General features: G+C 32.2%; 1 protein-coding gene across 4 annotated transcripts in view; it reads right to left on the bottom strand.

Moving 5' to 3' along the window:
* Positions 1-14,715, bottom strand: part of AP3B1 (adaptor related protein complex 3 subunit beta 1) — a 291,668-nt gene that overhangs the window by 180,899 nt on the left and 96,054 nt on the right. For all 4 annotated transcript variants that reach the window (XR_010022600.1, XM_063085544.1, XM_063085543.1 and 1 more), the window contains exon 7: positions 13,350-13,532. Coding sequence is in view for 3 of the 4 variants with exons in the window: in XM_063085544.1 (XP_062941614.1) it covers positions 13,350-13,532 (183 nt within the window). In the remaining variant the exon portion in view is untranslated. The remainder of the gene's footprint in view (positions 1-13,349; positions 13,533-14,715) is intronic.

Consider the following 14,715-nt stretch of genomic DNA (forward strand, 5'->3'; position numbering starts at 1 on the left):
GGGTGGGAGAGGGGGAGACAGAGAGAAAGATATGTATGTAGTGTGTAATGGGAGGGACAAGAAAGCTCGGACCTTGACTTTTCTGCCCCTTCAATTATCTAGTTAAGGTCCTTTAGGATAATGGGCCTAAATTTTCTAACATCAAATCATCTCATAATTAAATAATCCTATATTAGAATACCACTAAGAAAACTCATTTAGAAATATAGACTAAACCCAACATAATGGGTAAAATTAATAACACAAACATCACCAAATGTTGGCAAGGATGTGGAGCAACCAAAATCCCCGTACGTTGTTGTAGGGAGTGTAATATGGTTTCATGGGCTGAACTGTATCCTCCTCCCCAAATTCTTATGTTGAAGCCCTAACCCCTAGTACCTCCAAATGTGACTATACTTGGAGATAAGGCCTTTAAAGAAGCAATTAAGTTAATGAGGTCTAGTGAGGCCGTTAGGGTGGGCCCTAACCAATCTGATCAGTGTCCTTATAAACAGAGTTAATTTGGACACACAGAGAGACACCAGGGACACATGTTTACAGAGGAAAAATCATGTGAGGACAGAGCAAAAACAACTGTTAGCAAAGACCAGAGACCTCAAGAGAAACCAGACCTGCCAACACCTTGATCTTGAATTTCAAGACTTCAGAACTGTGAGGAAATAAATTTCTGTTGTTTAAGCAACCTAGTCTGTGGTATATTGTTAACGGCAATGGTAGCAAACTAAAATAATAGTACAACCACTTTGGAAAAGTCTGACAGGTTCTTATACAACTAAAGCAAATCTACCCTATGACCCAATAATTCTATATCTACATATTGACCCCGACATATATGAAAGCATATCTCCACAAAAAGATTTGTACAAGAACGTTCGTAACAGACTTATAATAGGCAAAAAACTGGAAAGAGCCCAGATATTCTTTGTATGAGAAGAGATAAACTATGGCATATTCATACAATAGAATATTATTCAGCAAAATCATACTGAAAGTACTATTTTTAAAATATTGAAAAATGAAAGAACTACTAATACACATAACAACATGGATCAATCTCCAAAATATTATGCTAAGGAAGACTTACCAAAAAGAATACAATATGATTCTAATTATATAAAGTTCTGTAACAAGCTAAACTAATCTTTTTATTAGTAAACAATGATCCATGATTACATTAATGTATTTGCATGGTCAGATACCTTAAGCACAGAGTGCTGGCAACCTGGACTAACAGATGCATACATGGCAAATGAGTCTCGAAAGTTAGAGAAATCCAGGGAGATGTACAGGTTTATCTCCCATTTGTTCAAATCCCAAAGGGTAATGGAAAAAGAGACATTTCCTTCCTTTCGCCAGAGAAGAAAGAATTTGTTTACAATAGAAAGATAAGGTAACTATCCCTCTCTACAGAGAAGAGGAGAAGCAGATGCAAAGCAGTCCTATATAAACTGTGAGATTCATACAGGACTCAGGAGAGGCTCCACTCCCGTATTACAGCACAATCCACCCCCCTCATACATGGAGGTGACACTGACCCTCACAACGTCACCCCCATGGGGAACTGGAGTATATAGGGAAGTGACACAAACATGAACTGTGAGTAAATAAAAAGTCCTTTCTGACACAGACATTTCAAAATTTGAAATAAACAGCAGATGCTCTCCTGAGATCAATATAATAATTTTCTCAGAACACTTTTCACTTTAGTCCTTTTAGTCTAATATCTATATAATACATATATGTACACATAAATAGTAAATATCTTAACAGCTAAAACTTAAATATTCTTTCTAAATGAAAATCTCATCAAAATTTTATTAAGTTATTGTGGAGAATGTGGTAGACACTACTGTTGTCTCCAACATCCAACTCGGTTGCAAAGGGTCTTCTTCCTCGCATAGAAATTTTCTATAGGGATTAAGTACCCAGGTGTTTTAGAAGAGGCCGTGTGGCTCTGAAGCCAAGACTAGTCTAGTCAGTGTTAATAACATTCCCCTTCTCAGTGATGGGTTTAGGAATGGGCAATTCTGGTTAATGGGAAGTAACGGGACATGTGAGGCAAGTGGGGTATAAAGGAAGGTGTACAAAAGGTTTACTTCCATTTGAAAGGCATGAAGACATTTGACCTATAGCTAACATGTACTTCATGAACTTTTAGTTTCAGCTTTCACTAATGGAATACCTTGATTGTATTACCTCTTTGGAGAACTACTTTAAAAATAAGCAATCTTAAGTCACTGTAAGACAACCCAAAGTAGGCAAAAATGAGAGACAACATTCCCCACAAAAGACTGAAATTTCAAGGTGTGAGATCAGTGAATGTGCAGCTTTTTGCATTACAGCACTACCTGTTCCTGTTTAGCTATGAAAAATGGCACAGCTTTACTTGCCCAGGTGTCAGAGAATAGCCTTTAATGCTAGCAGAATGGCTAAAAAGTTAGGGAGAAATTCCAGAAGGCTGTGGGAACCACAGATGGGTAAGCCCCCTGGAAATGCAAGCAGACACCATCTAAATCAAATAAACTATGCATGTGTGAGAAAGACCCCAGTGGGCCTAGCAAAAAAGCAGCAATTGAAAGATAAGAGAATAAAATGGAAATTTTACTTGCTGCCCACATTAGGACAGAGTTTTAGGGTTTGAAACCAGTAAAATGCCTGATACAACAAATATTAATACATTTCAGAGGAATGCAACATAGGCAGAGTTTTACAGTATGTGACCGATAATAACCTAAATACAACTTTTTAAAAAAGTAGTGGACATAAGAACAAAAAAATAACCAATGTTCAAGAGACAAAGCAGGCAATAGAAAGTAGCCTCAAGATAATCTAGAAGAAGCAATTATTAGACAAGGATTATAAAGCAGCTATTTTATATATATATATATATATATATATATATATATATATATATCTCCAAAATATTGAAGGCAACATAGACATGTTGAATACATAGATGAGGAATCTTAGAAGGAAAGGACACTATAGGAAAGAACTAAATGAAAATTCTAAGACTGAAAAATACAACCATTAAAATGAAAAACATAGTAGAGTTTAACAGCTGACAGGAGACTACAGAAAAGTCAAGAAACCTGAAGGCAGTTCAATAGAAAATCATTCAATTGAAGAAAAACAAGTGAAGAAAATAGTCTCAGAACCATGTGGAACAATATCAAATCTGAAAAATCTGAAATACTTATAACTTAAGTCCCAAAATGAGAGGAAAAGTAAATGGAGCATACAAAATATCACCAAAAAAAACCACAAAAACCCAAAACATCTTTTTATTTCAAATTTAGTTTAAAGGGAAAAATTTTAAACCAGTTTACATATCCAAGAAACTCATCAAACACCCAAGCAAGATAAATAAAAAGAAAACCACACCTATGTACATCATAGTCAAACTCCTAAAATCAAAATAGAGAAAATCTTTAAAGCAAAGATTTACAGTACTTTATACACAGAGGTGCAATGATTATGTTTAATTTCTGATCATAAACAATGGCGCCTATAAAACAATATAGGAAAACATCTTTAAATAATGGAAAAACATCTTTAAATTGTCGAAAGAAAAAAACTGTCAACAAAAATTCTACATGGAGCAAAACCATTTTTCAAAACTAAAGATGGAATCAAGACATTTTCACATGAACCAAACTGAAAAATTCATACACACAAGCTTTGTATTACAAAAAATACAAGAAATTGTTCAGGTTGAAGAGAAAAATAATAAGTGATAATTTAGAACTACGGAAAGGAATAAAGAATGCAAGAAATGGTATATATTTGAGTAACTATTATAAATTACATATTTTCTTTTTTCTCCTACCTTCTTTAATATACAATTTCTGTAACAGAAATTATGAATCTGTATTGTGTGACTTATAAATGATGTAAATGCAATATATGTAAGAACAAGAGCACAAAGACAAGGGTATCACAAAAATCCAACATTTTTCGTGAAGCAATGCAACATTCACTCAAGTACACTCTGATGAGTTCAAATACATATTGTAACACCTCAAACAACAGGCAAAAAAAAATTACAATATATAATAACAAATCAAATAGAAAAATTAAAATTAAATACAAAATAAGAACAACAGCACAAAGACAAGGGTATCACAAAAATCCAACATTTTTCGTGAAGTAATACAACATTCACTCAAGTACACTCTGATGAGTTCAAATACATATTGTAACACCTCAAACAACAGGCAAAAAACTAATTACAATATATAATAACAAATCAAATAGAAGAATTAAAATTAAATACAAAAGCTTATTTTGCTTAACCCAAAACAAAAGGGGTAAGAGAAATAGAAGAACAAAAAGGTGACACAAAAAGGACACAAATAGCAAAACGGTAGACAGAAAAGCAACCACATAACAACACTTATCTTAAATGTAAATGAGCTACAGAAATGCAGAGCTTTAAATCATATATTAGAAAGTCTTCTATAATCTAAGCTTCCACTTTAAGAATCTAAAAAGGAAAACCCAAAATACGTAGAAGAAAGGAATAAGAATAGAAATCAATAAAATAAAAAATACAAAAATAATTTTAAAAAGTCAAAACAGAAAATGTTTTTAGATATATTGATAAACCTCTAGCTAGATGGATCAAGATAAGAGAGAAGACAAATTACAAATATCAGGGAAAAGAAAGAACATTACTACAGATTCTATATACATGAGATGGATAACAAACAACTGTATACCAATATATCTGGTAACTTACTTAAAATGGAAATAGTCCCTGAAAGATACTAATTATCAAAACTAACTCAAGAAAATATAGAAAATCCGTATAACATTATAGCTACTAAAAAATTCAATTCAATCTGAATCTTCATACAAAGAAAACTGAAGGCCTGGGTGGCTTCATTGGTAAATCTGAATGTAGAAATAACACAACAAATAATACAAACTCTTTAATATTATCAAGAACAAGGTATGCATTATACTTATTCCTGATACCAAAACAAATACATTAGAAGAAAACTAGAGACTAATTCCACTCATGAGTATAGAATCAAAATCCCTAAACAAAATAATAGCAAAATGAATCCAGCAATACATAAAAATGACCTAAGTAGTTTATCTCAGGAATACAAGGCTTATTTAACATTCAAAAATCAGTCAGTATAATTCATAATACACAAGAAAAAGGGAAAAGAAAAAAAACAACAGCTGTCAATGTACCATATATAAGTTGTCTTAACAAAGGATGTTGGGCAAAACCTGGAGGAATCTCCTGCCGAAAGTTTTCAGCAGTAGAGAGAGAGAGGAAGAAAGAAAAAAAGGTGGCAAAACAAATTCTCCCCATCTTCCAATCGACAAAGGTTCCTTATAAACCCAACTTAAGTATAGGTTGTCAAGACATGATGACAGCAGCATATTAGGTTATAGCTACTAAACACCTAAATTTCCTGTTACCAGGAAACTTAACTGCTAGACCTAGAGAGACCAAAACGAATACAGCACAAGCAATTTGTTCAGGACCCAAAAGAGGAAAAGTACCACTATCTTAGTTTATACATGAAACAGCATTACGCCGTAAGTAAGAATATGAGCTCCAGAACCAGACTACTTTCATTTTTATGCTGGCTATATATTATTTATTAGAAAAAATCTTGGACAAGGTACTTAATCTTTGTGCCTCATTCTCCTTATATATAAAGTAAGGGTAATAAGATTTAAACAATTTATATTTTTAAACTCCTTAGTATACAGTCTAGTATTTAGCAAGTGCTCAACACATGTTAGCTCTTTTATTGTCATTATATGAAAAACCATAAATCAACAAACACCTAAGAGCCTGATTTCTAAGTATCAATGACCAGAAAGTCCTTATAATATACTTTATCTTTCTCCTGAAGAAAAAGAAAATCTTTAACAAAATACTGGAAAGCCTATCAATTTATTCAATTTACACACACACACACACACACACACACACACACACACACACACATGCGTGTGTTTTTTGTGGGTTTTTCACAGCTCGTCAGTACAGGGATCCAAACCCTTAACACCACCACACTTTAACAAACTGAGTTAACTGTCCAGCCTGAGAATTTCTTATAGTTGACAGTCAAATACAGTGCAATAGAAGGACTTAAATATAAATTGTCTGCCATCTCAGACTGCAATGTACCTTCTTTGACAATCCTTTTACTCATGGTTTTTTTTTGTTTGTTTTTGTTTTTGACACAATGCACATAAACACTTGCTTTAAAAATATACAGCAGAGAGGATTCCTTTTAGAAGATGGTAGAGTAGGAAGCACCACAAACCTGTTTGCCCATGTTGAAAACAATTGCACTGACAGGACCTGTCTGAAGCAACTATTTTTAAGCTTTAAAGTCTATTGAAGGCTTGCAACTTCCAGGAGGATCGCAATGATTTTAAGATATATATCAGAAATTTATAGTTTATGTAAATACAACTAAATGGATAACAAAATAGAATAAAATTGAATGTTTCAAATTACCACATTAAATTATATAAAATAATCTTTTCTGAGATGAATATGTATACAGCAAAATTACAAAATTAAAGATTAATGCACATAACTGGCTTGTCAGAAGACTAAAATTCAGTATTAATCACATTCAGACTTTTATGCCACAGTAATAAAACAACACTAACTTGGAAAAAAATATAAGGAAAGAAATGAATTGTGTGGTCAAAAGGAAATACAATGATAGAAATATTCACGGGAGAATGTCAAGAAAAAAAGCACAGCAGGAAAAAAAAGGAACCTTGAAGACAGACATCAGAGGACAGTGGAAGTATGGGTCACATTTCTTCTTATGTTCTAAGGCTTTCTTTCTAAAATTCATTTAGTACATGTTAAAAGTCATAAAATACTCTTAATAGTTAACACGGGATTCTAGGCAAAAATGATGAAATAAAGACAAAGCATAGAATCTCTTTCTCTAATACAAAAAATAAGAGGGTAATGAAAAATTATCTTCATCTTTTTAGTCTTCTGGGGTGGTGTGGGTTGGTAAGGGAGGTTAGCAGTGGAAGCAGGTGCTGAGGAAAAGCGGGTGGAATAGGAAACAAGGCTCGCTCTCTGAAAAAAGTGAAGACTCTGGGCAACACTGTCCAGTTGAAATTTCTGTGAGCTAGAAAATGTCTTACATTAGTACTGACCAATACCATAGGCACTAGCCACATGTGACTACTGAGCACTTGAAATGTGGCTAGTGCAACTTAAGGAAATAATTTTCTAATTTTATTTAAATTTAAATAGCCAAATGAGGCTGGCAGCTAATATATTAAATAGTTCTTGGGTGCTATGCATTGAATATTTGTGTCTGCCCCCCAAAATTCACATGTTGAAATCTTAATCACCAACGTAATTATATTTAGAGGTGAGACATTTTGGAGATGAGTAGATTATTAGGGCAGAGCTCTCACGAGTGGGATTAGTGCCCTTATAAAAGATGCCCCAGAGAGCTGCCTTGCCTCTTTCACTATGTGAGGATACAGGGAGAAGACACCATCAATGAAACAGAAAGTGGACCCTCCCCAGACACCAAATTTGCAGCATCTTGATCTAGGACTTCCTGGCCTTCAGACTGAGAGAAATAAATGTTTTTTGTAAGCTACCCAGTTTGTGGTATTTTCATTATAGCAGCTTGAACAGACTAATACAGTGGGTTATACAATAAATAGAGAAGAACAATTTAAAGGTTCAGAATATTCCTCCATTGGGATACACTAAGTGGCATGAATGCTAGTTTGGGCACTTAAGAACATTTCAGAAAAGGCCACAGCTCAAGTATTCTAAAAAGGACTTTAATCCTTGCTGAGAGACTGAATCGACTATCCCACAAATTACTCCTTCCAAAAATGCTCTAAGGCTACAGAAACAAAAAAGAATAAAGCATAAAATACCCACATTTCAAATTCAAACTGAGAGCAAGAAACAAACTCTCTTTAGATGTGGTCAGGTGGAATCAAGAAGTCACTCACACTATAGCAGAACAAATAAAATGTACCAATAAAATGTCTGTACCAGAGCTTCCCTATCATTTGCAAAATGAAAAGAGCATAGTAACTATGCAACAAAGCACCTTTGTACTTGCAAAAAATCACTAGTCAAGAACTATGTACATGAATTTTGCGTTTTGATGAGTTCTTATTTTATAGCTGCCTCTGAAAAACTTAAAAATTTATCTTAAAAATATTTTAAACAAAATTCTAAACTTGGAACTTTCTTAAGCCAAGTTTAAGAGGTTTTATAACTGAAGTAAAGATATACTGAGACAAAAATAATCATTCCAAGTTTCAAAATGGCATAAATGTGGCCACCGGAACTGTATTACCCGGATTTACATTCTAGAAAGTAATGGTGAATATTTAGAGTTTTAAGTTCTAAATTAAAATAAAGTTCTAAAGTAAAATATTTTGATATTTCTTGAAAAACTGTCATCTGCTAGAGAAATTTCAATTTTAAAGAGCTAGATTCACGAAATTAAAAACATTCCTGTCAGGCCCCAGTTTACAATTAACACTACTAAAAAGTTTTGGGGTTTTTTTAAATCATTCTTAAAACATACTTTATGTTTTAGAATATTTATTTTTTTAAAATCCATTATTTCTACAAAAGCAACTTAATCTTAGAGATTTACATTATACTGCAAATATTCTACCCTAACAGGCCTGAATGACAAAGAAAATACTTAAGTAATGTTATATCCTTGAATATTATACAAACTTGACCTAGAATAAAAAACAACCCACATGGACTGCAAAGAGTAAGGTAAATTTAAGAAAATAAAAATGCAAATATGCATTTTAGCAGTCTCTTGAATTTATTAACCTAAAAGGTTTAATTTCCATTTTCCTGCATCAGCTTTATTTATAAAATGTCGTGCCCTATAAATACGCTGTTATTTTCTATAGTCAAGCACCCTCTTAACAAATCTTCTCATTAATATGTAAATTTAAAGCCAATCGGTCTTCTCCCTGACAGCCCCATGAATTCCTAGTGCACTGTATAATCGGCTTTGACTTGGCATCCACTATTTATCATCAAAGATGTCAGTTAGAAAAATTATGGAAAATGCACTGCAATTGATATGACTGCAATCTACTTTGTCAACACTTAATTGTTCCTCAAATCATACATTTACATATAAACAGCCTAAATACTGATCTATAATGATGCAAATAAACTAAATTAAAAATCTCTTCTGCTCCTGAAGCTTGTTTGTATATGATGTGCTCATTTGAGAATTTATTGACAATTCATGTACATCAGCTCATCTCAAAAAGTATTTCTACTAATTTTTGATTCCTTACAAAAAAATGTTACTGCTCTTCAAGCATATTAACACAAACAAATGTTTTTAAAAAATCAATGAGAAACATGATTTTTCTCTTCGAAAGCAAATTTAATTAACGTTGTTAGCTAATTGTAATGTCTGAACACTATAAACCGGGGGCTTCCAATAAGCAAACACACAAAAACTTATTAAGTTAACCAAACATATATTTTAATTTAGTCAGGAGGTAATAGAATATAAAGTAAAGAATGCTCCCATGCACATCAAATAACTCTTTATATTTGTGGCTTCACCTTTTATAAATGATATTATTTTAGGTGAGTTGTTAAAATCTGTGTGCCTCAGTTTCTTCATCTATAAAATGGTTATAGTAATTTCAACTACCTTAGCTCAAATAAAATACAGTACAGAAAAAAGATAACTCATTAAGTATAAAGTATCACAGTACTATTTTTCACATTTCCTCTTAGTACTTGAGAAAAAAACTGCTTGATTTTTAAATAACTTTTAAGTCAATATTTCATTTTAGTGGCACTGTTTTCCCATTAGCATATTGTTTTACTTCAAGGTAAAACGGCCCTTAATTTATGGTAAATGGTGCCCACACGGCATTTATATAAGTGATTTCTGCCTGTGTGTAAAAGGGAATGGGGTGCTAGAATGAAGACATTTCTACCCGGCTGACGCCATGAAACAGCACATCCAAGCATTGGTAGAAGGATAAAAAAGGATGATAACCACTCAGCCCTGACTCTGCTAGAATACTGTTCCACCTTGTCTTTCTATTCTATAATAATCTTAACTGTTCCTTACTACATGGTATGCTTTCTTACATCATCAGATATGGAACAGAATGCAGATACATGCCGGGTCTTCAAACAGTTCATGGAAATATTTGTATTAACTTTTAATTCTATTTTTCCACAAACTATTTGAAGTACCTTGTAAATACCGAATACTTCTCTGTTTCTTCCAGCTATAGTCAAACTCTGCGATTGAGTTTGTCAACTTCTAAAGCTAAAACCACCATGTGTACTCCTAAAAAGCTGGAAGGAACATCTAGGCCAGAAGGCCTCTTGACTACAAATGGCTGGACTGCTCACTCCAAAGTTTCCCAGTAAAACAAAATTATAATCAGCATAGACAAAGGCTGAGATGGATTAACTGACAGATCGAGAGCACAGACACAGTCCAAATGTTGATAATCCATTTGAACCTTATTTTCATAAAATGTATTTATACCAAGTTTAACATTTTTTATACTCCCTAATTCTAATACTATAATAAGGGCTGACCTCTTCAAATCTTTCATGCTGGTTCTTAACAGAACACATACGTACACATATAGACACCAGCCTGTTACCTTGATTATTCTGGGCTAAACAAGACTCTCAAATAGAACTTAAATTATCAAGGAATACTTTTTCCATGGACTGAGGTCAACTGATACCATCTTAAATTAATAAGTAAAGTAAAATGTTTTATCCAAAGTAAAATTTCTACAACCAGAATAACTAAATTAAATGATTGCCAAAAATTGTCTCGAAGGGATCAATCAAGAGGTTATGAGAAGGCAACTTATTTTTTATTTCACCATGTGCTTGGATTGCTCCTATATAATTAAAAAAAAAAATCAGAATATGATTAAGAGTTAGCTAAACTCTTTTAAGTGGTTTTCTTTCTTTCTTTTTCTTTAAGCCAAGGAATCTTTCTCAAAGGGAAGATTATGCAAAGCTGCATAAGAAAGGCAGGCAAAGAAAAACTGGTCTGTTTCAATGGCAAGAGCCTAGAGCACTGCACAGTCTAGAGCAACACTGCACCCCTTGGTTGTTCCTGTGGCAGTGCTACTGCATCCTGAGAGCTGAGGTGCACATTTGAAAACGACTAAATTAGTGGTTAATAACCACAGCATTTAGAATAATGCCCAAGTAAGATTGTAAATAAGTGGCAAAGAAAAGAATTGATTTAGTCCAACTCCAGTGTGCCAGGGAAAATGATCAGACTGCATCTCATGATTGTAATAATTAATATTCATTTAGTTAACATGTGAAAACACAAAGACTGAATATAGTTGCAATTTTTCAAATTAACTGTCAAAAGAATAAACATACACAGTAGGTACAAAATTTAATTTTCTTGCTTTTGCATACAGCTTTAAAAATGAATTTTATATAAAACAAGATAAAATTCAAAGAACAGAAAAACAATTAAACTACAAAAACAGGCTTTAAAATCCATTACATAATTTTAGGAGATATGATAAATAAAGTATATGCATACATTTTAACTCTGGTTTCTATATAATAACAAAGCAAAGGGTCATTTGCATACATCTAATGAAAATGATCTGATAGTGATAGAAAAGTATAATAAAAATTTTTAAATGGTGACAGTGGTAGATAAGACAAAATTATCTATAACTTCACATAATGGGAAAAAAAAAATCTCAGTAGCATTTTGAAAGGAATTGGCTGAAATAAACAAATAAGCTGTTAGCAACAAAAATCTCTCAAAGGCCAAAACAAATAAGCTGTTAGCAACAAAAATCTCTACAATCAAAAGGCCAAGACATTCAAGACATTTTCATCACGCACATGATGCTTAATCTAGCAAAAGTGCCATCGAAACTGTACTTTGCTCAATGATAAATAAAATTATAAAAGTACATGAGGATAGTGAAATCAATATAATATCCCTACATGGCATAATACTTTTATATATAAATAATTCAAAATATACGTCAATTTTTAAGTAGAATAACATAATGACTTTGTTAATATTAAAACTGAGATGGAATAATTATTACAGTCTTCTGAATAAAAATACTCAAAAATTTTTAAATAGTTTTTAATGTTAACCAATGCTAACACAATGTAAAAAGACACTGATAAACATTTTATAATTATATGTAAGCTTGACATGTCATCTAAAGCATGTATTATGAACATTTTTCCATTTTATTTAAATTTTCTCACTTTAATATTATTTCTAATTAACAAAAGCGAGATGTACTCAGTACTCAAGACCTATTCATAAGTTTGTGTACAAACTACTTTGACACACTTGTGGGTTTTTTATCTTTTATTTTCTACACTACTGATTTTAAAATCTATAATACTGCATTTTAAAAAGATAAGACATATTAGGGCTGGCTGGTTGGCTCAGTTGGTTAGAGTGCAGTACTGTAACACCACTGTCAAGAGTTCAGATCCCCACACCAGCCAGCTGCCCCCTTACCCCCCAAAAATATAAGACATATCAAAATATTAGAATGAATGTGCTAGTCTTATAATACTTAAGGATTTCTTAAACAAATTTAAGATTTACGTTTCAATTTTAAATACATACACACTGAGTAATCTCTCTTAAACTATGTAATAAAATTAAAATTTATTAAATTTTCGATATGATGAAAAGAGTAAGGTATGCTTCTAATGTTAATCCGCACCAAAAAAAAAAAAAAAAAACAACTTCACTTTAAGGTATATTTAATTATTAATTTTACTAAACTCCTACCAGCTTAAGTGAAGGAAAGGAAAACATAAACATAGTTTAGAAATATAAAACTAGGAAAAAGAAGTTTAAAAGTTCAATAATATTTATCTATAAAGGCAAGAAATTAATTGTCTTAGATGTAAATTCACATTATAGAACCACATCACCTACTTTTACAAATGAGTACCTGGAACAGCTGGAGCTCAAAGGTGTGTAAGTATCTAGTAAAAAAAAAATATCCATGGTTTGGCAATGTCTTGTAAACACACTATCATGTTGCTGCTCCTAACAAGGACCTCTTGCCAGGTATCATACTAAAAGTTTATATACTATGCCACTAAATATGTATCAATCAGCACCAAAACAATGGACATTACTGCTGCATTTATTATTGGTTTCCTGCTTTTCTAAAAGAACATGAGAAAAACAAGTCCTCCTTATATATGCAGATTTTTATATTTTTCTACTCAATGTTTTGTATACATTTTTAAAAGCTCATCTATTCTGTCAGTGTACTTTATAAGTGGAAGACTGTTTAACACTTACCTCTTTCCAAGGACTGACAAACTGTGTACGAGCGTATCGAGTTAGCATGTGGATGATGACAACCTGCCCCCACTCTTCTACATCAACAAGTAAGTTACATAGCTTGCGATAATTCTTGTGAATCAGATCTATTCTATCTGGGCATACTTCTTCGAAAGCCATCACAACACTGCCAGCTACCAACTAGAAAAGAAAGAAATAGTAACTCATTAAAAACATTTCCCCCCATCAAAGATCCTACTGAGGCACTATAGCAGTGTACCCAGTGTTACAACAATCAATATTTAAAGTACTCAGTCTTTCAATTAAAATGAATGTTCATGTGTGAGTAACAAATTTTAAAGTACCACTCCCTCAAAGAATAATTTTAATAATTGCAATATGTCTGGAAAACTAATTCTTTTCTGAAGAGAAGTAAATTCTGATAATTTTATTTCATCAGTTAAATTTCAATAAACTATTCATACGTGGATTAAACATTAATCACGCACATCTTTCATTTTTAAAGCTAATCTAAATTCTAATTTAAAGATTCATTACTTTATTCATAACAATATTCAGAAGAACAATCAAGACAATAACAAGGATCACACTGTGTCAGTTTAAAATAAGAATGACAATAATGCCCCAATGAATTATGTTAAAAAGTATAAGAACAGCTCGTAAATGTTTTTGGTACAAAAACACTTTCAAATCTAAGACATCTTAATCCACCTGTTTTTATCAATATAATTTATTTACAAAGAAAATACACTGGCTAAAATGTTAGTACATCATTATCACTTTTATAACAATATGTTGGAATAATGTATTACCAACAAAAGGGAGCTTTCTCCAACACCAATTAATAAATAATAAGTGTTGGTTTTTTAACTGTCATGTTTTTACAAAGTGGTAAAATTAAGATTCCTTCAGTATAAAAATACAAGCTAAGCAAAATATATAATATACAAATATTCCTACACATATAACACTGATATATGTGCAGTTACCCAACAATATAATACAGTTTTGAAAAAACAAATTAATATCATATTCTTTCTGAACACTAGGGATCTTCGTTTTAGTGTCTAAAATTTCCCCGATGACTTAAAATAAGCAATTAAATAAAAATATAACTTACTGAAATGGTACCTTTTGAAAAATATTAGATACAACGATATTCATATTTTGAGTGTTTGTCCCTCTACTTGGCTAACATTTAGTTTATTAATATGCAACCAACAATACAATTCAAAGAAAGCAGCTCAGAATATAGACTTGCTATTATGCTAAACAAGTTTCAAATCCTGTGGGGATTTTATGAATTACCAATCAGTATAAACGTGAAGGCGCATTTATTGACTCCAGCCCTGCCCATGTACTG

The sequence above is a fragment of the Cynocephalus volans genome, chromosome 2 (assembly GCF_027409185.1).
Source record: "Cynocephalus volans isolate mCynVol1 chromosome 2, mCynVol1.pri, whole genome shotgun sequence".
NCBI lineage: Eukaryota > Metazoa > Chordata > Mammalia > Dermoptera > Cynocephalidae > Cynocephalus > Cynocephalus volans.